This window comes from Psittacula echo, assembly GCF_963264785.1.
Source record: "Psittacula echo genome assembly, chromosome: 4".
In the NCBI taxonomy this organism is placed as follows: domain Eukaryota; kingdom Metazoa; phylum Chordata; class Aves; order Psittaciformes; family Psittacidae; genus Psittacula; species Psittacula echo.
The window spans coordinates 22,273,788-22,301,698 of NC_137738.1; the positions used below are offsets into that span (position 1 = coordinate 22,273,788).

Sequence of the window (27,911 nt, forward strand, 5' to 3'; positions counted from 1 at the left end):
AATGTTGGCAGATATGACAATTGTAAAGAAAACTGTTTACCCTTTCTTTAGGTCATGACTGTTCGATTCGCTTGTGGAATCTTGAAAGCAAGACCTGCATCCAGGAATTTACTGCTCATCGTAAAAAATTTGATGAGTCCATTCATGATGTGGCATTCCACCCCTCCAAATGTTATATTGCCAGTGCAGGAGCAGATGCCCTGGCTAAAGTGTTTGTATGACAGAGTGCTTCCCTTTCAACAATAGCTTTGTATATATTTAACCAGCTGCACAAAAGAGAAGAGGAGGGCGTGAGTCTCTTACCCTGCCCTGTAATTCAGAGAATGTTTGTAAGTGTTTAGTTTTGCAGGGTGCTGTTTTCTAAATTGAAGTTTGTTCTGGTTTCTGTGAGCTCAGCTGGTGCTGAGAGCTTGGAAACTCTCAGTTTCAACTAGTTAAAATCAAAAGAAATGCTTTTATTTCAGAGGGTGTGAATTTTCGTCCAGGCAGGCCTTGGGTGAAACTAGGTCTATGTATTATCTTATTAATAAAATGGAGTACTGGAAAAAAGGGGTCTAAATTGCATCAGGGAGTAGGAAAAGAGGGAAACTTCCTAGGATGCTGCTCATTGAGGAATCTTAATGTACTTAAATCACCTGGAAAAAGTGTCATTTCACATGCTCATTTCTGTGTCGTGTGAGAGGCATTTTGTCATCCCTTTGGTATTAATGAAACACCAATAATGGATAGTTAACTTCAGCCACGTGGCTGCTAGCCTAAGATAAATGCAGTTAAAGGAAAGCAAATTACTAACATAAATTAAAATGCAGTAAAGTTTATGTTGCATCTTCTGTATTATACAGGAATTATTTAGTTTGCCAAAAAAATATATAATTTTTTTAAAAAACTGTATTAGCATGTGGCTAGAAGCTGAGCCTTTAGTCTATTCCCAATTAACAACAGACTGAAGCAGTCTGTATATACTGTAGTAGCAGATTTAACTTATTCAGATTTATAATGCTGTTTATTCTTGGAGATCTGGCACAAGAAATTATCACAAAGCTTTCTGAAAAGGCTGTCCTACAACTTAACTATCAAACATTCATCTCCTCTTTCTGTTCCTGTTAAAAAAGGGTATCATTCTGGGCATTAAGGGTAACAGTGAAATACTTCTTTTGAAGATTAAGCCTATACCTGATGCTTTGTATGAGTCCTACTAGTGCAGTAGGTGGGAACTATACAAAGTTCCATCAAGTTGAGATATTTTGCTACTTCTAGAAGTATTTCCCAGCTTCACCATTTCTGCAACTTTTTAACCTGTCTGCTTCACTAGGCGTATCATGCCATTGATTAAGTTATCTGTGTCCCGTCCTACTTAGCGGGTGTGTGGGGGAGGTGACCTTTTACAATACCCTGTGTGGTTCGCGGGAGAAACCACAGGTGCTCCAGAGGTTGAAAATGAAAGAACTCATTTTATTGTAAAACTTCCCCAAACTGTGTCAGGAGGAACAAAAGTCTTGGCAAGTTCTTATCCTTATAAAAGATCCAAAGTAGAGGGAGAAAAGGAGAAAGGAAAGGAGGAAACAAAACAGAGAGATAGGTTCACCACCCCATAGATCCAGTGATGTCTTCTCGGTCAGTGAGTTGAAATGCTTTTAGTCAGTGAGTCCGCTGAAGTCCAGGATGGAGGAGCACACCACACGACTGAAGAATGATTGCCTTTTTATAGGATCAGGTTCCTTGGAATCCTCCCACAGATTCATCTGCATGCTTGCCCCTTCGTTGTGAGCTATTCTGGAAAGTTCCTGATGGTGGTAGGGGTATGTGGTAAGCCCCCACATCCAGTTAAGTCTGTGCTTTGATGGGTGCAGCCTTAGTGCTTTGTAGCACTGTCTCTGGGCTGTTTGTTGCCTAAGCAGTTGATATCCACAGCCTTAGGCCAGCCAACACAGGAAAATACCCCCACCTTTGTAGAGCGTGACTTTGTCCTGCCTCCGTGACAGTTTGCCAATCACAAGATGCCCAAGAACGAAGTGAGGTGTTACATGTGTTCTGTGTGAATGTCAGGGAGGGAAGGTTTTGTCCCCCAAAATCATTATCAATTTTCTCATAATAGGCAAAATGGGTGTCAGGTAATCCTAGAGAAAAATTTTCTCCAGAGCATTCAGCTGTTTCCACCTTGTCCTTGACCAATAGATGGTCAGCCCTCAATTGAATATATGTGTAGTTCTTGAATTTCCAAACTGGAGGAAGAAGGACATGAGGCCTGTCTATTTGTTAGTTATGAGTCAGATTTAAAGACATAATGATTGGTGTTACAAAAAATCTCAAGCCCTGCTCAGAGGAGGTTGGAAGAGTTACACAGGTACTTTGATTGGTCCTATTCCATATTCGTACTAATTCCACACTGAGTGGGAGAATCCTCTCCTCTCGTTGCGATTCCTATGTACACAAGACAAATCACCCAAAATAGTGATTGCAACAAACCTATATACATACTGTAAAGTAGTTTTTAAACTAAGAACTATACAATCGATAGGATCCTAACAGTAACACAGATGCTTGACGTGGACTTTGTAATTCAGTAGATTCCTCTACCTACAATAGAAAAGAAGGAAGAACTGGGTCCTTTCAGAACCAAGGGAACTTCTCCAACTGGTGGCACATCCACCAGTACTGGTTGGCCTGGATCGTATGAGGGTTTCTTAGGATCATCTGGTTCTCTGTTCTTGGGAAGGATGTGGGGAGCCTTATGGCAAAGTGCTGTAAGTCAAGGACATGCCACCTATTGTTCACTTTTGTCACCACATCCCAGAGTCAAACAGACCACGCTGGGTCTTGGGGTCTTAGTCTCCAGAAAACCTGAAGTCCCAAAGTGTATTGCAATTCCTTTTTACTTTGCTCCTGTATTGTAGATTCAGCAGTGAGGGGGCCGGTGTTTGCGTTCAGGCAGCCATTTTCCATTTGGTTTACGAACTGGCCATACGGGAGAATTGTAAAGTTGAGTGGGTTTAGATGACATGACTGGCGGGATCCCTGTTCTTGGACCCAGTGATAAGTGGTGCAGCTTTACATTTACAGTCTTGGATGAGGGAAGTTCAGGAGAGAATTGCAAAAAAAATCTCCATTTGTTCCCCTTTGAATTCATCCGAGCTTTTCCTTTTGATAGATCTAGCCCCAGTATACTGGTGGGGAACATGCCCAGTATCAGGATAGTCTCTGGAGGAGTGGAGTCACCAAGTAACTAACATTTTACCCAAGCTGTGGATTGGTGTTTAGAGTATCTTAACACATCAGAAACTTGTATTTGTTTTTTGTCACACCACCACTCTGCTTTGCTGTCTCAGCATTTAGAGCTGACATTTGGACTCCCATATCTGCTACAAAGGCCACAGCATAAAGTTTTAAAGAATCGGCTAGTCCTCTAATCAGAAGAGTCATCAGGATTAGCCATAAGCAACATCGGGGAAGGTTGCTGAGGTATAAGCAATCTGTCATGCATTAACTGAAGAAAAACTGCTTTCTGTATACTTCCAGCAACTGACCCAGACCAGGGGTAGGTATGGATATGGGGTTTTCCTGTTCTGTGGATCTAGTTGTTCTCCCCAGTATGCCACTCACAGGGCCAGGGACCATGGTTTCCTAATATCATCTACTGTTAGGTTGCCCCTAACATAGCACAAATCACATCTTTTCCCTTTCCAGGTTTTGTTCGATTTTCTTTTGCCAAGTCCTTTGTTCTTCCTGCCACAGTTGCTGGGAACTGCCAGTGTTCCTCAGACCTGCTTACCCTCCTCAGGGTCAGGCAAGCCTTATAACTCTTCAACAAATCCAGTAATGGGGAGCAGTCAAAGTCAGGCATTTCATGGGTTGCCATGACCCTCAGCTGGAGATTTTGGCTTCAACCAAAAATCAGTTCTTCTTTATCTGACACTCTGACCGTTATCCCCTTAAAAAAACAACCTCTGAACTGCTTCTCACAGAGTATCCTGCTGACTATGCCAGTGTTCATGTCTTGTCCTGCTCGGCAGGTGTCGGGGGGGACGTGATTTACAATACTCTGTGCCGTTCACAGAGCCATTTCACAGCCTGAAGAATGAGTGCTTCTTGTAATTACTCAACAGATGTGATTTGTTTATGTATTCAGAGCTTCTCTGTTGATTTGAACGATAACTTCTAATGCAATCTTTTAGTCTTTTATCCCTTCTTAAAGGAAGGTGAGTGGGTTCTTTTCTGTGTCATCATCAGATTTACTGCTGCTCATAAGCCTGAAGCTGGTGTTTTCCTAGTGGGAGTGGAAAGCAGAATTTCTGCTGCAGATGGTTTCTGATGCTGATGTGAGTAGAAAAGAACCCAGTGCAAGTCTTCCACATACCAGCCTAAGGTTAAGACTGGAAACTGATGAATAAATCTTTACCTTTAAACTGACACTTTTTAAAAAGGAATCATTGAATCATTGAAAGATACCAACATATAGCTTGACTGTGGTGTTTTTAGAGTGGCATTTGGAAATGGGACCATATTTAAAGCTGATCTCAGAGTTTAAATCAACTGTATTATTTAGAATATAAGGGTGACCTGTGCTGTTTGAGCCTGCAACACATTATATTTACTGCTAAAATATCCTGGAATACCTTTATTTGCTCAGAATATTCAGATATGTCAGTTCATGATATTGATATGCAATATATTTCCATAGATAAGATTAGAACTTTCACCGTGAAACAAATGACTACAATAGTAATTCAGATTATTTAGTTTTTATAAAGTGTTTTGGTTATGATGGAAAGGGGAAACTTGGCTGCAAAACTGAGCATTCGACTTTGAGAGTTCTGTGTACTTGACTCATATTCTTTCAGTGTCATTATTTTATTTCTTTTTGAAGAGGAAATTACAAAGATTTATTTGAAAAGTTCTAAAAGTTATGTATATTATATATGTGTATATATATTGTAAACATGTATTAAATGTGTCTAGTAAGGGAAGACTCCATGGGTGCATTTTAATGTTTTGGTATTAAGAGTTATTGAGTTTGTGTATACAAAGGACAATGGTGTGAGTATGAAATGAATGTTGTGCTTTTGCTTACACAATATGATACGTAGTTACAGTTGTTTAAATTGCTGTACATAAAACTAATAGGCCAGCATGCTTGTTTTTAAAGACTGTCATTCTGATTACAATTGGAATGTAAGAAGTGGCTGTTCAAATGTGAATTGAAAGATATTTCCTTCTCACTATTGAGCGCTTGCTCAACCTGAAAAGTGATTTTTTTTTTAAAGCTGGCAATAGCTAGGGAATGAGGTGCCTTTAAAAAAACAACAAAACAAATGTAGCCTTACAAAGAGGTTGTGGAGTATATATATTTTTGTGCTAGTCTTCATAGTTGATGTCAGTGTCTTTTTACTGTACTTGCTCTCACATACTTGTAGGACTGCAGGGTACTGTGCATGAGCCTGTCAGATCTTTTGAACATCATCATAGGACTTAGGGATCAAAAAATTACTTAGGTTATCTGGTCCATCTGCTTGCTAAAGCAGGGTTGTAAACTTGTGCATTTTAATACTGTCTTAGCCAGTGAGGTTTTATATGTGTTCTAAACAATTAGGCTTCCTTTCAAGGATTAATTACGTCTCATTGACAGGAGGATTTACATGATGTTTAGTAGTTCTTTTTTGTAACCTCATGGCAGTATTCCAAGCCATGTTTTGTGCCATTTTACGTATTCTTCCTTGTCTTTGTAATTTGGAACTTGCATGCGTGCACTGGTTCTAGCTGTGTATTTCCATTGCTTTCCACTTTCTTCAAGCTATTTTTTAGCCTGTTCTTTTTACACAACCTTTTCTTGTTTTCAGCTTTTTAGTTCAGTTCTCCATATCTTTTTGCCCACACCACCATTCCATGTGCATGGTTTGTTGGACTTGGCATAAAGGTCATCTGTTAAGTGTGGGTTTTGTTTGGTTGTTTTTTTCCTCTCAAACATGATGGTTTTGTGTAGGAATACCAAACTTTTGGTCTTCAAACTAGTGTCTCACAAACCCAGATTGTATTTCTTTGTTTCTGACAACTGTTTTAAGTAACTTTGAGCATTGTTGTTTCTCAAGTTTCTTCTTTACTTTCACTATGTTGTTACGATTCTTTAGAAGCTAGGTACTTCATTCCTCTTTCATTATTATCCTGAAGCTTTGAAGGCAGTACATTATTTCTTTTTTTTTTTTCCCCCTTTTATGTGCAGTTCTTTCTGGTTCAATGTAATTGGTAACTTTCATGAATGTGATGCATACGTCTGTTGAAGATGTAAACAAACCTGGACCTAAGGCTTATTCTTGCAAAAAAAGCATTTTTGTGCAACATCAGTATATGGCATTTTACCATTACTATTTTTCCCATATCTAATTTGCATGGTACATTTTTTTAATGGTTAACTCGTGTAATTTTTTGGTTTGGCCTGTGCTACTCATTTTGGTTTTACTAAGAAATTTAATGGGATAATTTTCAATCCTCGTATATGTTGAAAACTGTTCCGCTATTTTTAAATACTCTGCTCTTTATTTCTAATTTATTTCATTGTGCTGTTTGCTTTCACATGTTTGATTCAGTTACCAAAATGCTTACACAAAATGATTTGGCCTGGAAGAAGCTCTAGATATAATTATATTGTGGAAAACATTTTCTTCACTCTTAACAAGTCCTAGTTTCTGCATTTATTTTTGTTCCTCAAAGAGAAAGCTTTTGACATGCCACGTAACAGATTTTATTACTTATAAGAAAATCACCTGATGAGTGTTTTGGGATCTCATTCATCTTTATTTTGATAAAATACATTCTTTAGCTAGAAGCCTGTGGAACTATGTGTCACATACTGTAGGCTATTTTTGAGGCTGTACAGTTTTGAATAATGCTACATTAAAGCAGTCCCATATGTAATGTGTTTGACTTGCTGTGGGATGTTTACCATACAGCTTTGTGATTAGCTCAGACAACACCATTTTGCAGTTGTGAATTTAAAGTAGCCAGAAACTTGTCCTTTTGAGTAAATGTGTAGGAAATAAAGATCTTAGTTACACCACCTTTTTCAGTACATCTGTTTGATCACAGATGTGTCCCCTTTCCCCACCTCCTTCCTCATGTTTTAACAATGTAATTTTGGGGAGCAGCAATTTCCATAAACTGATGTGGAAAGTTTATTCCAAAAGAAAACAAAAATTGTTGTTTGTTGGGTTTTTGAGGTTTTTTTTCAATTCCTTTCAAGATGTGTATTTGGAAGCCTTCGCAGGCTGTGGTTTGTCACGTCTTTGCAGGCTATCCTAGGGAGCCTAATTGACACCTTTGTGAAGTACCCAGTAAACCTGGTAAATTGAGTTAAGGAAGAAAATGCAGCCATTTTGGTTGTCCCTCTGCCTGTACAAGAGACTGTAGCAGCGTTTTCCTTGAAGTCCTCTTTCCTGAAGCATCACGTTTGCAATCTAACATGAGTAAATTCTGCAGCGTGGGAGTATCTGCAAATGATATTATTTGTATTTTTACTTTGAAGATCTGTAGGCAGCGGTCATTTGGATTGTGTGCTGAGCAGCAAAGGAAGCAGACCATTTGCTGAACTCTCTAGGGAGTAGATGATAGGTGAAATGGCCACAACTGGTGTGCCCTCCATGTGACTGGTGTCGTCGGAGGAGAATTCAGCTGAGGAGCAGTGCAGAGTTTACCCTGATGGTATCACAGAGGAAAACTACAAAAGGTAGGAGTGACAGGTTTAGTGAGCTTTCCCATAATGATTCTTAAGGATTATTTTGTCTGCTGGCTGCAGGTTTTATGAAGGATAAAAATCTGATATATATCTCACTTCAGATGAGATGGCAAGAGATTTGTAACAGCTTATTTCTTAAATTCTAAGAACAGAACTTACTCTTCTGCTAACATGCTTCATGTTGGGGACCAGTCCTCAGGCACTGTAATGGGACTACTCTTTTGATTCTGGATAAACGTTTATATAAAACCAAAATTGTGTGACTAAGACTTTGTCTCATGATGTCCACTATTATTGAACCAAAGCCACAAATTTTGTGAAGCAGAGTACAATTTAGGCTTCTCATTTTTTTCTTTTTTTTCCTTCGGTCACAATCTACAAATTAAATATATATTACATACAGTGTCCTCTGTATGACTCACTTCACATTAAATAACCTATTCTGTCAAAAAACTACTGCTTCAGTACTTCCTCATACAAACAGGATGTGAATGGGACCAGTGGTTCCAGGTAATCTGTGACTCACTTAGCATGTATGTCTCCATTTTCTAATGGGTGAGCTGATAAGATTAATGAAATTAACTGTGAAAGCATGAGGCTGCTTATAATACAGCATTCAAAATACTCTGAAATTTGTGGCTGTTTAGTGGAAATTGTTTTGGACTACACTGTTAAGAATGAAGAAAGCAGAATATGATAGTAAACCACTTACATGGTAAAATTGTTTTATATAAGAAATTGCAGTCTTTGACATAGCAACTAGTTTTTGGGCATCTGCTGTTGGTGAGCATCATGGAGATGCTCAGTGAAGCTATTAGCATTGAGTGACAAAGAGGAAGCAAAGATTTCCCTGAAATAACTACTCAGATGTTTCAAGAAGCTCCCTTTTTCCATAAGGACATGAAGACATTGAGGATATTTTATCTAAATCTGATAATGTGTTTAGTTGAAGAGGGTTACAATAGGTGAACAACTTTGGCTCTTTAATCATCAGTGTCTTTAAGCTTAGAGACCATCACAGTTACTGAAACAAATGGTCTGTCAGGTGCTAGTCCAAACCTCCACAATGAGCAGCTGAGAAACTGGTGAAAACCACAGTGTTAATCCATCCAGTTATATAGGGGGTATTTTACAAGAAATTACCCACGTTGTAAAAGATAGTATTACATACAGCAGAGCAAATGAACAAATACCTGGGGGGACACAGGGGACTGGGATGACCTCTGTGTAAATAGTCCTTGCTCTGGTAAGTGCTCTTGTTCAGTCGGTGGGACTAATCCCAGGAGGGGGGATGGTCGGAAATAGACCTTTAAAAGGACATCTCTGCCTGTTCTAATTAACGTATCTGTAACACAGGCTACCTATCCTTCTGATAACCTGATTTTTATCTTCCCGCTTAAAACCTCCTTTAGACTATATTTCTGAGAATCTTAAAATCTCATCTGCAGTGGAGTCTCATTGCAGGGTAAATTTCATAAGGGACTACTGATTTTCTTTTAGTGTTTTTTTGAAGGGTGATGGAGTTTCAGCATCCGCCCTACCCCTCCCACCACCAAAAGGCTTATTTGTACCACCTTATTACCAGTTCATTTAATTCTACTGAGTTATCTCTTACCCCGCCTGCTGACTTAATTTTGCTGCTCTGTAGTCTGTTGTGAAAGCGTATGAAGTGCTGTATCATTTAAGATATTTTTGAGAATTTCTGTTCCACTACAGAAAGTGTAAAAGCCTGTTGAATAGTTCAGTTCATTGGGTCTCAGCTGGCTCATCGTCAGGAGACATTTGTTGCTTGATGACAAATTCCAAACTACGGAAGAACTAAAAATATATATATATAAAGTATATACTTTTTAGCCCAGCTTCTTTCCTAATTATGTCTGGTTTGTGATGTTGTGTGTTAAACTAGTTCTGCCCTGCTTGTGCTGCCACGCCATGCTGTGATCCTGGGAGATCACACCCATGTTTAAAACCATGTCTGCGCATGCGTTTTTAAGCTGCTGAAAGCCTTGTGTTGACAAGGTCCTCAAGCCCGGTCTGCTTGTGTTTCCTCAATTTGAATTGCTGGCTCTCAAAATTACTTCCCTGCTATTTCAAGAAACCCTTGGTCCTCATACCAGAATATTAGACTGGGATGTTGCAAAAAGATTTCTGTGGCTGGATTTGCACTGTGCTGAAAGGGAAGGGATGACTTGTTGCCAAGCCAAATATTTTCATTATTTTTTGATTACTTACTAAAAGCAGCCAAATACATTGTATAAGGGATAAACAATGGACTTCAAGGTAATATTTTTCCATCAAGAATTTATTTTTTTATTCTTCAAGTCATCAAGATACAGTGCTTTTTGAATGTAGCTTGTTTTCAGATATATGGCTCCTAGAATTGTTTCCTTGCAGTCAGACGTTACAAACATGCATAGGTTTTGAAAATTGTCTCGTAGTTGTTAGCACTTTTTCTGGAAATGCAAACTGAGCATGTTAGCTTATAATTTCTTCTACCTTTATAGCCCAAGCAGACTGAAAAGTTGTCTTGTGCTATGTTTTCCTTGAATCACACATCTGAAAAAAACCTGTAGAAGAAAATCCATGATGAGAAGACTCTTGTCGCTATAAGATTTTTCTGTTGACATTTGTCGGCATATCAACTACCTGCATTGTATTTTATATAAATATCTTCAGTTCTTCTAAAAGAAACTGTCAGGTTAAAAATACAAATTTATTTGCCTTATGGACCGTAGTTTGGTTTTATTTTTTTGCTTATATTAATATGCTTTTTTTCCTCTTTACAAGAATAACTATTGAACCTGACAGTTCTCTTTTGGAGAAGATGCTACAGGTCATAACCACTTAAATGTTAGTAATTAGAGTTGTTCCTCTTGTGTTTTGGGTCACTTCCATGACAGATAGTTGATCTGTAAAGGCTACTGTGACTGGTGTATAAAGAGCTAAAGGAAATTAAGACACCCCTTCAGAATTACGTGGAGGTTATGATTTCGAAACAATGTTGGGCTTCAAGTGTCTTAGCAGAGTGGTGGGTCCAAATGAGAAATACTTACTCATTAAGTAACAAGACTGCTTGTCAGTTTTTGTGTGGCTCAGTACGAGGCTGTGTCTTGTGCCAGAATTTCAGTACCACCAAATTACCATATTTAAATGCTACTGTCGTACAAAAGTGAATGTTATTTTAAGTGAGAAATTCTGTTTTCTAATTTGTGAATGAAATAGTTTTCTCGAGAGTGAACATCTGTGAACTTAATGTATTTCATGATTTCAGAAAGGCTTCTTAATCATGGGACATGAAAAAGTGATTTGTTCTCCAAAGATTTGATAAGCACTTGTTAGAAAAAGTGTAAGGTTTTGCTTTAAATGAAAGTGCTTCTTCAGACACTTAATGTTAAACTTCTTACTAAAGTTCAGTAGTTTAAAATCCTGGAGAAATATCTAAAATGGCAAAGATTGAAAATTCAGTGGGAGATTATTTTTAACTACACCAGTATATTTCTGAGCTCTCAATTGCAGCCCTGAATTTTCTCTTTTTCACTGCAATTCATATTCTGTGAAACTTCTTGGATAGGTTATATTTAAAGCTACATTCACTTGCTTGAATAAATCAAGTAAATATTTTGTCATTAAAATTATATATATCTGCTTATGTTAGTGTGCTGTTTAAAATGAGACCACATTGAGGTAACCATGCAGGTATTTGTATTTGGTATGACAGTAGTGAAGTGGGGTAGTTGTATACTGTACCCGCATTCTGCGCTGAGCAAAATCACATGGACTTCCAGAAATAAGCAATGGTTTTTAAAAGCAGCTTTATTTAATGTTACAGCAGCAGTTAAGTGTCATTTGTACCATGTAATTATGTAAATTGGGTGCTAATAAATACTATTTTTCAACATTTTGTATTGTGTTCATAGTATTATATTTTATCACAAAATGTGATCCCAGAGGGTACACTAGGAGGGAGAAGTACACTTAGACTAGGACAAGTTTGGAGGGGCATGGCATAACTTTATGTGAACTTCCTTTTGCACTGTGCAGCGTGTTACTGTTCACAGTAGTGTCTCAGTTTTTGTGTTCTCCATACGTCTCTGTTTTGTACTGCTCTGCCATGTTGGCATTCTTCATCTTTCCATGCCCTTAGGCACACAGTCTCCAGTGGCTTCATGGGGTGAACAGATGTGGAGCAGGTACGGTGCAGTTGTGCAGGAGCTGGTCTGTTGGCGGTGCAGGGATTGCAGCAGGACACAGAGCCCTTCCTGGGGATAACATTCATGTAACATAAAAATAAGTGCATGGTTTTGCCCTTGGGGAGAGGATGAGGGAGAGCAAACCACACATCACAGATGGTAGTTGCATTGCTATAGGAAGCTGCTCAGAACAGCACTGCTGAGGGGGTGGTATGGGAACCTACACAGAACTGAGCAGAACGACTTGTTAGTGGGTCCATCCCATTTTTTCTAGGCTTGTAGGTGGGATAGGCAAAGTTCTCATCTCTTCTTGATGGTGGATAAAATAACCTGTCTGATTTAGTCCTACTCATCCCCACTCCCAGGAAAGGAGGAATTGAGTTTTATTAGAACTCAGAGAAGGGGTTAAATTGGTGTTAAAAATACTACTTTTGTCTCTTGATGCTCAGTATGACTGACAGCTGACTCTGAGTGATTTAGCTGATGCAGTGCTAAAACCTGTGACACCCCCCAGTTTACGTTTTTAACAAGGGAAAAAAGGAGACTACTTTGAGGAATTTGAGGCACTCAGCTATATAGATGAACTTGCAGTGTTTTTGATATATAGGTGATTTAGCAAATGGAGATGGCCTGGAACTGTCTAAGACTTCTTAAACTGAGATGGGAATGGAAAAGAATAGGGATCAAGTTGTTTTCATAATGTTGCTGATGGGTAGAGAAAAATAACTGGAAGGATGATAGAGTTACTTTGTTCAACCGTGAAGTCAATGTAAGGTATGCATACCACAGAAAACTGACTTTGTGTTTGGTGTCTAGGTAATATTCCTGGTATTTACTGCTTGTTTTGACTTGCCAAGTAGATAACTTTGATAATTTTCTGTGGAGTTTAGGTGTTCAGGTAGGATGTTAAATTTATTAAGGAATGCTTAGATTGAGTCATTCCTGTCTGGATGCTTAGCTCCAGAGCTTTTCCTAGTTAGTGGAACAGTTTCCCTGATGTGTTGTGGAGGGAGGAATGTGAGGAGGGAGGGGAAGCTCATCTGCCCACCTGTCAGAAAAGAAAAATTCAACAGTGGCCATGGGAAAACCTTCCTCTTGGTGAACCAGCAAAGTGGCAGCAGATGAGGAGCAGGAGGGGACACACAGCAGGTGATACCTTCTGTGCCGGGTGGCACAGCGACAGCAGGGGTGCTGAGTGTCCCACTTCTGAGACAGCAAGGGAAGATACTGCTGGGAAACAGGACTCTGAGTTACCTCTCTCTGAAGAGATGGTTGAACTTTGAATTTAATTGAGTCATTCATGCAGAATGTGAGTAGCTAATGCTGGGGTTAGAGGTAAGAGGTGGTGTCATAGAGCTTCCAGAATCTTCCAGAACATCCGTGGATGTCAGTATTTATTTCCAGGTGGGTGTTATGCACTGATTGCTGAGCAGTGATAAGCCACCTGTCCAGCTCCTGAATGCAAAGATGCGTATTTCCTGAGGAGACAGTGCCTAGATGACCCACTTTGGCCATGTGTCTGGAGAGTAGTTCAGACAGCTTCCAGCCCTGGCTGGAAGTCCAACCCTTTGGTGCCCTTCTTTTCTGGGTGCCTCAGCCAGGAGGCAGGTTCCACCACACTGGTCGGGCATCTGAAACTGATTGGCCCAGTATCAAGTGTCTGGGCATATAGATCCTCTTTTGATTCATCCCTGCATCTAGAAATTGTGTAGAGACTATGGTTTGGGTTTGGGGTTTGGGTTTTTTCAGCTTCTAAACAAAGTCTGGTTCCAAATAAGATGTGATCTTATCCGCAGACTAGCAGACATGCAGACTTGGGAAAATATATGATTAAGTGCCTTTCAGCCATTACGTTGCTTCAGTGACTGCTTCCTCTGGTAGGTAATTTAGTGGCCCTTCTGCTAGCTCACTTTAGGCTTTTTTCTCAGTTGAGCATGTAAAAGGAGGACATTGAAACACTTGGGGCGTTACCAACCTTTCTAGGTCTTCCATAATCTAGTAAGAACCTTAGCTGTATTTCGGAAACGAAAATGGCATGGACCATACTTGGTGCTTATTTTTTTAGCATGTACAAAATGACATGTACTGCAAATGCCTTTGGGACAATTTTATTTCAAAAGATACAGCAATTTGTATTGATAAGTTTGGAACAGCTTGTTTATATTACAGGAGGAGTTCTGCTGCATTCTTCAAACAAATACACCCCTTTGAATATTTATGAATATTTATATGTAAGTTATCTTGGTTTTTTTTAATAAAACAGTATTTAGGGACTTTAGAAGATGGAAAGTATTTTGATTACTATGAAAGGTGAAGGTTGAGAGGAGTGTTCTGTGCTTGCTTTTGTTAATGGAAGGGTGTATTCTTACAAGTTTTGAGGCTTACGCTTAAATTTACAGTGTTTATGACATCTAAGTGTAGATGAGAGTTGGATTAAACATTAAACCACTTTGACACTTAGATCTAACAATTCCAAGGTCATCCTGAGAAGTTAATAAAAATGCACTTTGGCAACCAAGCGCCATAGTTCTTTAAATTTAAATTTGAAACAACAACAAACCCTGAAGTGCCCTTTATAAATGCTTGACACAGAAGATAGCTGTACAACTTCCCTGTGAAAGAGCTTTTGAAAGCTGACTATCATTGCTTGAAATATAAGCTTTCAGAAGAAATTAAATTGTGTATCCTAAAGCACGTGTGTGGCTCTAACTGTTCTAATCCCTCAGCTTTCTGTGCTGCTCTTTCAGCAGAGCACAAGCAAAACACAGGTCAGCGTCTGCAGAGTAACCGATCTTCCATGCTCCATGAGTACAGCCAGTATGAAAAAAATAATGTTGCATTAAAAATTAAAACACAGTGTTAAGAGTAGCTAAAAGTTAAGACTTCGGCCTTTTTCTCAGCTAGCCCCAAGTTCAACCCCAAGCAAACAGGTTTTCAGACAACAAATCTTGTGTCTGAACTGAAGTCCTCAGGAAATATAGTTTATGCGTTCCGAGTTTTGTCCAGACCATGTGTTGTCCCTTCTTGACAGAGAAAGATGCTTCCAATAGAATGGTAGTGAGGGAGGTGGGTCAGGAGATGGGAGGTATCAGGGCTGCTCTGCTTCTACATTGCTGTCTATCCTTTATCTTTAGTTTTTTGAAGCCAAGAAGCTATCACTGGGGAAGTGCAGCAGCACAGATTAGCATTAGAAACTCTGTGTACAAATATATTTTATGTCTTTGTTTTGGAAGAGCCCTGTGTCTTCTGTCTGGGTAGCATTGTTGTGTTGATGATGATCAGTAAAAGCTGGAACTGAATTTTTCTTCTGAGGGGAAGATCTGAACTTGTCCTGTGTAAAACCACTGTTTCATCCAGGATTGGTTTGAAGGGCCCTCTAGAAGGGACCATAGCCTGGCTTATGTTACCTCACCAGAGAGACCATGTAGACTCCTAAGGTTCTCATTAGTTTGCGTTGTGCTTACTTAACGGGTCATTTTTGGGCTACTTCAGTTATATTTCCAAACGTAACAATTCTGCTACTTTTATTGTTAGAAAGGAGTCTCCCTTATGGCAATTCACTCCAATTAACGTTTTTACGTTAATAATAAACATCCTGGGTCATGGCTATTAAAACTATAAATGCTATTAAAAGCTTGCTTTGTGAGTAAGATGTGAAATTTGAGTTTTAATTCCTTTCCAGTTTGTGTTTACTTCCACAAGCCTGATGTGGTGTGGCTGACTTCTATAAGGTACATGAACATGCACATTTCTATTGGCTCTGGAACTCCATCCCTTTACTTCGATAACTGCTCAATGAACGTATTTTCTTAAATTATATTGGGTGGAAACATTACCAGTAACTGCTGCTTCCTAATTAAAGTGCAGTTCTTTTGACCCTCTTAATGTGTCACTCCTCCCTTACTGACTAGTGATACGGCTAGTTCATCCCTTCAGAAACAACTGTATGTTTTGAACAGTCCAGGGATGTCATAGGTTTTGAATAGCTCTCCTCACACTACAGACTGCTGTAAGCTGTTCTGAGCTGTGGTTTTAACGATTGAGCAGTGGGCCTCAAATGCTTTTCTGATTGCAAGCAACTTAAACCCACAATTTTTCTCAAAGCGTATCCTCTGTCCTGGCAGCTGTCCTGTGGTCTTGCAGGCCTTGGGATGTATAAGAGTGGAGCAACAGAGCTAAAGGGAAAAGGCACTTCTCAAAATCAAATACTAATACAGTGCTGTAGGAGACTAGATTGCAGTTTCTGCGTGTTGTCTGCTTTGTGGGTTTTGGGCCTTATTGGGGTTGACAAACGACTGCAGGGTCCCACAGCTTGTCTTGTTTCTCTCACTTGCTTTCCAGCCTCTGGGTTTGGATAAATCTCAATGCTTGAGTTTACACTAGCTGAAGCTTAACCTACTGTCAAGACAGCTGTATGGAGAGTGCGCCTGCTTTTCAGAAGGTACTCAAATTTGAGTTGTGTTCCCTCCTTCCCCCAAAAAAAGTGTCTGGTATTTCATCCCTGACCTGGGTGTCACCTGATGGGCAGTGCCACACAGATGTGCTTCTGCTGCAGCAGCTGAGGCTGCTCTCTGAAGGAACCTGGCCACTTCAGGAGGGAAGTGGTGCTTTTAAAGGAGATTGTGTGTGCCCAAAGGTGGGAATTGGATAAGCCAAGGCTCTAGACTGGAAGCAGCTTTTCAAACAGCTCCAGTTATTTCTGCTGTTTACTGCCTCTTTCGCTATCCATCCAAATCAGAATTTCTGAAGCCTGCAAGGAAAGAAAAATATAATCAACAGTCTACACAGAGCGCTATTGTGCACAGGGACAGAGCTGCCATGAACCTTGCTGACTAGAAAGTGCCAGAGAAAAACACCTCCAGTATTTCTTGAACTGAGGGCTGGCATTACTCCTGTGGCTCCTGGTGTGCATTCAGCTTGGTGCCCAAGGGTCCTGCCTTGCCTGAGTCCATCAGTTCCGTGGCTGGGAATTAAATTCTGTGCAAATATTTTGGATGAGCTGATTAACGAAGCGGTAGAGGTTGTCAAATTCATCCACGAAGAAGGAATGCTCCTTATCGGGGTCCGTTGCAATGGCTTCCAGTTCATCTTGGGCTGCCCAAGCAACTCCAATGGAGTAAGCTATAACTCCTGAAAAGAAACAGTTTAGAATGAGCAAAAAAGTTGTCATTGTGTTAAATTTGATTTTAAGACCAATACTGGTACAAAGGCAATTACAATAAGACATAGCTGCCTTGCCACAAAAATGTGGGCAGTGAGTTCGGTGCTCACTGTCTCCATGCAAATATTTTCAATTGGAGGAGGGGTCTAGTTTGTACTTTGGGATTACGTTTTGCAAGAGCAGAAAGGTTTAAGCAGCAGTCAAGCTTCTGCTCTGGGTCTGAACAACAGGCTCCTGAGCAAAAGGTTCTTGTTCTGATGCAAATACCTTACAGTTGTGTTGGAAGATGTGTGACTGTCCTGACTGGAAAGCTAAAGGAGGCTTCTTGTCTAACTAAGACAGTAGAAATCCCTTGACATCTACTAGACATAGCTGGTTTTTGCTAGACTTATTTGTGTTGGGTTTGTTGCTGGGTTGGTTTTGTTTGGTTGTTTGTTGCTTTTTGTTTCTCCTGAAGTTTCTCATTAAGTTGTTAAACAGATGCTGGTCTTACTAGAGCTCAATGGCCCCAGGGTAAGATGCTACTTTTCCTTCACAAAGTTTCATCCTGTGTCTTCAAATTGTATCAAACTGCATTTCTCTGGCCTGGATAAATGCTGAGGCACCTGGGGAGAGCAGGTAGCAGAGAATAGCTTACCATTTTGGTGAGCTGCCATGGCCGGCACGCTGACATCATCGTAAGACCTGCCATCTGTGATGAGAATCATGATCTTCCGTTTGTTGGGTTTGGATTTGCTGAACAGCTGCTCTGTGGCATAGCTGATGGCTGCTCCTGTGCTGGTCCCACCACTCCAGTAACTGATCCTTTTAATAGCACTCAACACGTCCTGCTTTGTGCTGTACTTGTCGAAGCTGAACTCAAGCCTTTGCTCATAGGTGTACTGAACAGCCCCGATGCGGGTGTCGGTGTCCGAAATCTCAAACTCCTTGCTGATGTTGGCTACAAACTGCAGCACTGTGCGAAAGTTGCCGGTGCCGACGCTGCTGGAGCCGTCGATTACAAAACCAATGTCAGCCGAATTGAGGCACGTCTTGCTGCAGGCCAGCCGGTCGGTGTCACAGACCCGCTTCACCAGGGGCTGGACCACCTTGTGTAGGCTGAACCAGCTGGGCACGTTGATGGAGTAGAAACCATTTGTCCTGCACACTGCCTGCAAGGCAACACAAAGATGAATGCCGTGGAAGTTCGGTTTGCCTGTTTCAGCTGGGGTATGCAGCTAAACTGTAAATACAGGCTCCTGGAAAGAGGAATGCTGGAGTCTGAAATGGCCTCTCCTCCAGTCACCATCTGCTTCCCTGGGAAATTATGTCAATGTAACATCAAACGTACTTGTGTAAGGGGGCAGTTTTTCCTGCCTTTTTTTAAAGCTGTGGGATGGAGCTCATATTCTAGTAGCAAAAGAAATGTAGTAAGAGAGTTTGCCACCTGTCAGGATTTTTTACAGGAGTTATATTATTCACAGAAAAGGCATCCAGATCACAGATCTGCCTAGTGTGGCTCCTGCGGGCATTTTGGGAACCTGTATGTTTGTCAGTGGGCAACTTCAGCTCCTGTTTTTCAGGGCAACAAGGAAAACGCTGCCTGCTGACAAGGCCTACCACCTTGAACTGAAACCTGGGACTGAAGTTAGGTTACTCTTGGGTCCATACTCTTCTTAACAGAAAAAAAACAGGCAATTTTGGTAAAAATGCAAAAAGCCCATAAAGATTATGCTGGCACTGCTACGTAGTAAAACAAGTCTTTAATTTTTACAACTCAGTATTTGTAGGGAGCAGATCTGCAGGAGTCTTCTGTAGGGTTAGTGGGAATTAGGGGAGCAGGGGTGGGAATTAGGGGAGCAGGGGTAGGAATTAGGGGTGACACAAGAGGGAGTGGGAGAAGTCCACTGTGGGGTAGTGGGAGACAAGCTGGATCACATTATCCTTAGCTTTAGCACCTTTGAAATGCTAATGCTTGTGTCTCTGGGTAAGAGTATTTTGTTAAGGTAGGCTTTATCTATCAACTTTCTCTCTGTGTGAGTGTTTCAAGACAGGGGCACTGTTTTCTTGGTGCCTGGTCTTGACGTACATGTTGCCTAACAGATCCAAGGGAGTTAAGATTCTCACCAATCTGGGCTCCTCACTATGTCCTCCTCTTGTTTTTACTGTGTCGCTGTTGTTTTAGTGTTACGATAACAGCAATATCAGGTCACCATTCCCTCTTCACCTTCCTGTTCTGAGCCCACCCTAATCCCACTTCTGCTGCGTCTTTGGCAGGTTTGCAGATACTCACTGTGGCTTTGCTCTTTTAAATACATTAAATGCAAATAAGACTACAATCCAATTAAATGCTGCCCAGAGACAGCACGGCTCACTGGAGCAGCTCTGGAACTCATGGAAGATTTATTTCATGGCACAGCAACACAGCTCAGATGGGCATCTGTTTTCTGAAAATACCAGATAACTCGACCCTGCTTCCTGAGCCCAGCCTTGTCTGGCACTTGGTAGATACCTCCTGCTATAACCGGGTGCCAGCTTGCCCTGAAGCACTGTCGAGCAGACAGCAACCACTGGTGCCAAATATAAATCGTACAAGGCTTGTGTTCTCTTTTTTTTTGCTGCACATGGCAGGGATTTACTCTTTTCTCCAAGTGCTACCATGAAGTACACTGCAGCAGAAACAGGTAACTGAAAAATAACCTGCATCAGATCAACAGTGGAAACAAAATGTTTGAGTTATCCAGCACAGCCGAACAACTGGGGTGTGCCTGTGTTGGGAGCGTCCCAACGTTTGCACGTATGGGATGTTTGTAAATGCAACACTGGCATTAGGTTGACAGGGCTCCTCAGCCTTTGCCGGGTGAGAGATGCACAGCAGGCGGCTTGTGGAAAGCTCAGGCTGCAACCGTGCTTTGTCATGGCACTGTGTATTTGGAAAAACTCTCACCTCAGTATGGCTGCAGGTTTGTGCCAATGTTTAGTCACGAAAAAGCCATTTGGTCCATGATGCACCTCAAACCAGAACTTCACTGACTTCATCCCAGTTCTGACATCCCAGTACTGCTGTTTGGCTCTTCATACTACAGCCCTCAATGCAGCATAAGCAGGACAAGAAATAACCATAAGTGGTAAGAAGGAAAGGGAGATGCCCTGAAGGAAACAGCTTGGAAAATGCAGTCAGAGCCAAACTTCTTTCCAGAGCCCAGCCCAGTAAGTACCTTGTCCACAAAGCTTGGTTCGATAACGTTCTGCTTCTCAATTTCAGTAGCTGCTTCAACAGTGACAAAGAAAATGTTGATCCCTGATTCTCTGGCTAGCCTGGAGGCCTCCTCCACTTGGTCCGTTGGCCACCCATCCACCACCACTACAACCACATTTGGTGCTCCACCTCGGTTTCCATTAGCATCCAAAAAGAAGTTTTTGTTAACAAATGAAAGTGCCTTCCCTGGAATAAAAGAGGAGATGAGGATGAGTTACAGATCTGGAAGCACTCTGCCTGATAATACCTCAGGAAATGGTGGGCAGAGAGCTGATTCAAGTTCTGGAGCCCTGCCAGCAGCTGGGGAAAGTGGTTTCAGTGGCTGTGCAAGCAGGAGGGAAGGTTGCTGGTGTCAGTGCCAAATGCCTCCTGTGCTGTCCTATGCTGAAGCCCATCCATCCCTTCCCTGTGTCCCACAGGGGCTAGAGTGACAAGCTGGGTTAGCAAGGATCCCTGACATGTCCTGCTCTTGAGGAGAAAGGTGAATCCTGTCCACTTGTGATGTACTCACAGTGCCCTGGACAAGCACAGGAAGGTCATGGAGAGAGTGGTACTTGCTCTCCAGCGCTGCCCGAGGGCTGAGCACTGTTCAGTCACAGCCTCCACACCCAGTGAGGTGTGGGCTCTCTACAGCTCAGGCTCTGGAGCCCTCCCTGAGCTGAGGATGTGCAAGCAGCCCCATCACCTACCAGCGTTGGAAAGTCCACCTCTCTGTGGGATTTTCTCAATGGCGTTTCTTAGGTCCTTGGAGTTGGTATGAGTTTTTAAGTTAAACTCTGTGGAAGGGTCATCGCTGAAAGAAGAAATGAAAGCAACTGTCAGTTTTCTGGTTCACATGTAACAATGCAAAAGCTGTAGGACCTGTCTGTGCTACCTGGCTCCTGAGTTTGAGCTGGAGTGAGACCTTTCGCATGTGTCAGCTGCAGAGCTACAGCTGCCAGTGTGTGGTTGTGCCATGTGGCAAAGGGGGAAGCTCTTACCCGTACTGAACAATGCCCATCAGAGGACCAGCACTGCCGATGCCAAGGGCTTGAGCTACATTACCAAGGAACCGCTTCTGGAGCTGAAAGCGGCGTTTACCAATGCTCCAGCTCCCATCCATCAAGAAGGACAAGTCAACCTTGCAATCTGAGGAGAAACACAGAGAATACTTTTAGTCCTTTCTGTTAGCTGTGCTTCTTGTGAGGAGCAAAGGCTTAAAAAGCCTGCATCCAGTGACTTGTACTGCTGTGCAAGCTCTACTAAAAGGCCTTTGACAAGGACAAGTCACAGCTGGGGGCTCAAGTCTGCCCTGCTCTTTGGTAAGTGAAGTCCTTGGCATGATTTTCTCCCATACAACATCCAAGCGTGTCTGTGTGACAAAAGGGCAAGAAGCTATTCCCAAGGATGAGCTTTGGGAGCACCGTGTTTGGAGGCTAGGGAGGAAAGGTCAGCCATGCAGGAGCAAGCTGGCTCATATCCTGTTCCCTCAAAGCCATGGCTTGGGCTCGGCCCCCTTTATTCACAGCCCAGAAGTGGCGAGAGTTTGTAAAGCCAGGTGTGACACTTGGATTTTGTGGTCTGGACACCTGCAGACTACAGGGATTTCCTTGGTTATGCTTTTGTGGACTTGATTGGTATACTAGATGTAACAGGAGCAGTAAGTTCCTTACATGCTGTGTTAATGCTGCTCAGAAGGGAGTGAAGACCCACTCAGTTCCTAAAATGCGTGATGCCTTGGATGCCTCAGGGCAAAGGACATTGTGGGGTCTCTTCAAGGAACTGCTGACAACAATCCTGGCAACTCTGCACTTCTGCATGAAAATCATTCAACAACTTCATTCTGGGCTGGAGCTAATGGGGGGGATGATTCACTTGCTGTGTTCAGACTGAGTGGGGACTCTTTGCATGTAGCCCTGGGCTTGTACCTGTGCGTGCAGCAGCAGCAGTTTTGTGTTGCCTCTCTGGGCTGAAAACAATATTCTAGAAAAGCTATGCCTGCACCCAGACAACTTCTTCCCTCTAATGACATAGATAAACCTCATCTTTGTGCTTCTGTGAAAGCTGTCTTCATCACTGCCAGCCTACTTTTACGTATCTGCAAGTTAATGGTAAAACATTCACTGGTTAGACTGCAACCAGGAGCAGGAGCAAAATTTGGCTTAACCAGAGCGCTAATTAACATTTTCTCCCTCCGGTGTCCGGGTCATCCCCATCTCTTGATTTTTGTCTGGTGATAGAAATCAGACTGTCCAAAATAGTGTATTTTAATCATTAGGTAGCCCAAATGCCACAAAGTGCTGATTGTTCTTACTGGGTTATGCAACTGCCTCCCATCTCATTACCTTCAATTTCTTCTCCTGTAGCTGTCTGTTTTTCTAGGTTTAATAATGCTGAGTTATAGAAGCGTGACTGAGAACAGCGTTTGTTCGCAGCAGATCGTGACGCAAGGCCGGGAACCCAAAACAAATAATGCCTTAATTAACAGCCAAGCTTTCTTCAATTTCCTGTCCTTCCGCGGGAGCTACACCATGCTCTATATGTGGAAAGTGGGGGGTTTGTTAGCCAGCAGGGTCCAGGCATGCAAAGATTTACATACACTTACATATAGACTTAATTTCTGGGGAGGAGTCAGACAACAGGAATATTTTGATGCTGGAACATTAGCAGGACTCTGCAAGAGCACCGGCTAAAGGTGCTCTGTAGGGAGCTGAGAGCTTTCTGATTTGCAGGGAGGCAATATCTGAATTACAGCTTTTATGGTCCTAGAACGGGATGAGTGTTTCGGTTTTGGTGTGACTTATCTTAGTTTGACTGCTGGAAACAGCTGTGCTTGCCTGTGTCTCTGCTACATGGAGTTCTGCTTTCCTGCAGTGCAATTGGGTCTGCAGGGCAGATCCTTCCCCTTTTCTTCTTCTTTCCCATATTTCTGTATCAGTTTTATGTGTATTTGACTTTTTTTATAAGGAAAAAAATGCTACTATTAGAAGTGCCTGGGAATATATAGACATTTGGTTCAGCGGTTAGTAGTAGTTAATGTAAAGAGTCCTTGAAATGACAGTTCTGCAGGAGATGGCGTTCAGCCACTGGAAGATGGGCAAGAGAGGACCCAGGCACTGGTGGGAGGGTGAAGCCCCCTCTCAGGGCGGTTTCCCATGAGGAGGTGGCAGACAACCCCACGTCTTCACTCAGAGCTTGCTCCCTCTTTCTCCTTCCACTCTAAAGATGAGTTAATGGACAAATTGCAGATCTAACACTGGCCGCAACACATGGGTTTGTTGTCCTCTACCATCAAAGTCCCTGAAAGAAGCTCTGTGCCCAAGGAAGGTGGAGCTGATACTGCCCAGAAGAGGTAGCGGTGAGCAGCCACCATCTCCCTGTGCAGGTAAGCTAAATCTTGGCTATTATTTTCTTTCCTATAGAAGCAAAACCCAACTATGTGTATGAGAGGGGTCGGTGTAGAGCGCTCACTGTTCCTCTGCAAGGAAAAAATGCGTTCCTCAAGTTTCTTAGGCTTGCTTGAAAACCTTTTGCCATTTTAATTTAAATGCATTCTAGCAATGTGTAATTAATAAAATGGTATTGCTTAATTATGAAATTAATTCTGAAGTACATACTTGGATTCCCCTGGGAGATGGACTCCAGTGGCTTCGGATTCAATTCTTCCTTTGAACTGAAGCCTAGAGAGAGGAAAGAAAGGCTCCATCAATATATGCTTGGTGACTGCCCTTGCTCTGGAAGGAAGCAAGCAATGGGTTAGCTGCAGAGTCCCCCTGGCCTGAGGATTGATGTGGGAAGGAAGCAAGGATGGAGAGCACATCCATAGTGCTTACCTTTTTCCACCTACATCTCCTCTAGGATAAAACAAGAGCACAGGCACTTCTAGAAGTGCCACCAAAATCTCTCCAAGCACCAACTTCAACTTCCCTTTGTGAGTCAGTGCCCTCAATACCCTCAATACAAGGGCTTGAAAGCAGCATGCACAAGTACAATCAGGTGCAGAGGCTGGTGGCCATGCTGTGGGGTGGTGGCATTTAGCACTTTGCCCCTGTGCTTTACAATGAGCTGCACAACACCCGAAGCAGATGAGTGACAGATTTAACATGTTGCTTTTCTGTCTGGAGGGGAAGGTACTGGCAGCGACTCACCCCACCCTGTTACAGCCGGGAAAGCAATGCAAGCCACAGCTCCTCAGGTACTCGTGGAGGACTGGGCTACTTTGGAAAGCACAAAAGAAACAGGGAAAATGGTGACAGACAGCTACAGTCAAGTTGTGGGAAACAGTCTCATGGGTCACTAGTGGGTTGCAGCTGGGACCCCAGCTAAGATATTTAGATGGTAGCAGCCTTGGGAACAGGAGTTTATGTCCTTGTGAGATGCACTGACTCACAGGGCATCATCAGGCTGGTGGCTGAACTTCACTCATGGCTTGAATGTCTGGTGAAAGTCTCCTACAGTACAGCATCTCCCTCCTGAGCAATGGCAATGAGCTGTTTCTTTTCACTACAGCATGACAAGATTAAGGGAGTTTAGCAGGGATAATCCTCAGAAGAGACGGCAATGATCAGACAAGCCCCAGACTGCATGCTCACTAAGGAAATGATGGTCAAAAGAACGGCAGAATGGGTTACTGTTTTTGTAAATTGCTTATTCATTTTTATGAAACAAAGATGGAAAACTTCCTTAAAGCTTCATCACCAAATACACCAAGGAAAGACTGTGGATTTCAGAGAGACAGTAAAAAGGTAACTTTAAAAAATGTGAGATTAATATAGAAATAGTTTATCTCTCCACAGCAGCCAGCCATGAGGGCATTGGTGTATGTAAAGTGAGCAAGCGGCAAAGGGACATCAGCAGAGATCACCTAAATATGATGGAAAGAATACTTTGAAGGAAGTGGCCACAGGGCCAAGTGTTTCTTGCAGCCTGAGGTTGGACTGTGCACTTACATCTGCCAACCCTTCTGGCTCTTTCACCAGCAGCCACAGTTCCCAAACCGGGGAGAGCAATAGTGTGACTGTATGATTTGCCAGTGCTCCCTCTTTGCCCTTACTTTGCCTGTGTATGAATGCCTGTAGGCGCAGTCCTATGAATGCTTTCAGGTGGTGCAGACTAGCCCCACTACCCAAGGCTGAGCCCTCCTTTCACAGGGTGGCATCCCTCCTGCTCCTGTCCTGCCATCTTGCCCTTCTGCCTGCCTGGTGTTGGTGGAATTCAAGGGGAAGGGCAAAAGGCCAAATTAAACTGAGAAGAAGAAAATGATAGGCTTGACCAGCTCCCTGATGAGGCTCACCCCCTGGTGCATGGGCAGAGGGTGTCTGGTGGCAAGCTGGCTCTTTCTGCTGGCAGTGCTGCCTTCTGAAGGGTTTATCTAGTGCAGAAGTTATGGGTGACATGAGAGAGAGAAAGGAAGCAATGAGCTAGACTTGTACGTAGTCTCCCTTGGTCTGCCATACAGATGAGAATGGTTGTGGTTTTTTTTTTTTACAGCCTGAAACGGCCCGCAGGTTGCCCTCCTGACTGTTCAAGTATAGGCTTTAATTACATGTGCACATAACAGTTTCTCAGTAATAGACCAAAGCCATGCTTTATCCTGCAGCCTGTGCACCACACACCTCACATATGCTGGTTTGGTGTTCCATATGCGCAGTTCCCCCCTGCTTGCCTTACTTGCAGAACAGAAAGTAGGTGGATTTAACACTGCGGTGAAATTAGATATTAACATGTGCTATTCATTTTAGCAACTAAATTGTATAAGGAAACTAATTCATAGATATATACCTCATGCATTCCTCTGCATCCTATCAAATCCATATTCCTTACCCAGGCCTACAGCTGACATTAGCTTTGCCACAATGGAAACCCCAAGTGTAGGCAATGCAGCACTTTTCATTGTTATTTGCCAGTGCAATTACCAGTTCTTGAAGGTTGTGGGTCAGCTGCCTGATTTGTGCTTAGTGTAACAATAAGGTCACCCACCAAATAATCTTCCTCAACTAATTGGGGAGGTGGTCAGTCTCTGTGGGCCTCCCTGTCCTGCCAGTCCAATTTAATGTTGTTATTGCCATGGGAATTTCAACTCACTGCATGGGCAGTCTACTCCATGCTAATTAAAGTTCCCTTCACTGATTGTCACAGCTGCCCATGCTGATTAAACTTCCCATTCATTTAAGTAAGGCAACAGTGACTACATCCATGCCAGAAAGCATTCCTTTGAAGTGACAATCTGAATTCATCAGACTTTATCACAGTAGTCTATGCAGGCAGTTTAGTTGTTGAGAAACTATTAATACAACATCCCTTCCCCCATGCACAACCTCTCATTGCATTTAATGCAATCTGTCATTTTCTGCCTTAAAATACCCCTCTCCACTCCTGGGCCTAGTGCTGTAGCTTTTTCTAAATAAGCACACTGCTGGCTTAAGCTACAGAGGGCAGAAAAGCTTCTTCCCTTTGGCTCAGGCTGTAGAAGAGATCTCTGTTCCTATCTGGGACGATGCAAATTTTGACTCAACAGCCACTGCTGCCGACACTGTGTTTGCAAGCTAATGCATATGGGCTATGCTGCTCATCACAGCCACTACAAGGATTAGTCATGCCTCAGCTTTGAAGTAAGCAGGGTGTTCAAGGGAATGGTCTTTGTAAGGACCACCAGCAAAGCCCTCTTCAGTAATAAAACTGGTGATGGAAAAGACATCTTACATTGGATGGTCCAGCCCCTCATAAGAGAGAGTATCCTGTCATGACCTGGCCTGTAGTTCATGCAGTCTGCTTTGAAATTTTCCAGGCAAAGGCATCTATGTGTTCTATATTGAACACATAGAATCTGCAGTTGGTAATTGCTCCCGATTAACGGTTGTGCAAGTCATGGTCTTGTTGCTATTTGAGCCTGCTACAAATGTAGGGGTTTTCCCCCCCCTCATTTATCAGTAATTCTAAAAATGATGTCATCTCCATATTGTCAATTTTAAGTCTAAAATGTCAGAAAATTTCAATGATGCTTATTATTCTTTGAGCTCGTCTTAAATCCTCCTGTTCTTATCTGAAAATCTTTCCTAAGTACATTGACATCAGAAAAATCTGTTATCATCTTCACTGATTGCAGCTCTGGACTGTGATCTCAGCCGTGGCATTCCCAAAATACCTTATTATTTACAAATGGATTTCAGTAGCTAGAACCATTTTGCTGCAGTGTAGCTGCCAACTCTTTCCAGAGCTCATCTGTTCTGCTCCTGCTTTAGGCAGGAATTCGAGACTGATGCAAGAACAAAATAATTTTAGCTACTAAGATGTAAATGACATACTTTGATCATAATTTTGAATACTGTAATTACTCCTTAAAATGAGATTATTATCAGCAGTGTCATGGGTCTGATGGATAGATTAAACTTTTCCCATGTGCGATGGAAACCAGTTATTCCCAGGCTAGTTACTGGATGTTTTAAATATTTACCTGTGTCAAAAAGGCTCAATCCAGGTTTCCACAAGTCTGTTTCCATTGCTTTCACACATGAAAGAGAAGAAACAATATTACTTAAAATAATGGAATTACTAGAGACTACAAAGTTCTGACTCAATTTAGAAAAGTCATTTCTTACAGTGAATATCATTAACAACCAG

General features: G+C 42.1%; 2 protein-coding genes across 4 annotated transcripts in view; one reads left to right on the forward strand and one right to left on the reverse strand.

Moving 5' to 3' along the window:
- The window catches only part of STRN (striatin), a 71,758-nt gene extending 60,211 nt beyond the window's left edge, over positions 1-11,547 (forward strand). For all 3 annotated transcript variants that reach the window (XM_080614718.1, XM_080614719.1, XM_080614720.1), the window contains one exon: positions 52-11,547. In XM_080614718.1, coding sequence (XP_080470844.1) covers positions 52-221 — 170 coding nt within the window. In that variant the 3' untranslated portion in view covers positions 222-11,547. The remainder of the gene's footprint in view (positions 1-51) is intronic.
- Positions 11,548-16,864: 5,317 nt separating this feature from the next.
- The window catches only part of VIT (vitrin), a gene marked incomplete at both ends in the record, with an annotated part of 35,149 nt that continues 24,102 nt past the window's right edge, over positions 16,865-27,911 (reverse strand). Inside the window, 7 exons of the mRNA XM_080615500.1 lie at positions 16,865-17,043; positions 17,712-18,225; positions 20,272-20,498; positions 21,002-21,105; positions 21,293-21,440; positions 23,909-23,971; positions 27,745-27,792. Of these exons, the coding sequence (XP_080471626.1) occupies positions 16,865-17,043; positions 17,712-18,225; positions 20,272-20,498; positions 21,002-21,105; positions 21,293-21,440; positions 23,909-23,971; positions 27,745-27,792 (1,283 nt within the window). The remainder of the gene's footprint in view (positions 17,044-17,711; positions 18,226-20,271; positions 20,499-21,001; positions 21,106-21,292; positions 21,441-23,908; positions 23,972-27,744; positions 27,793-27,911) is intronic.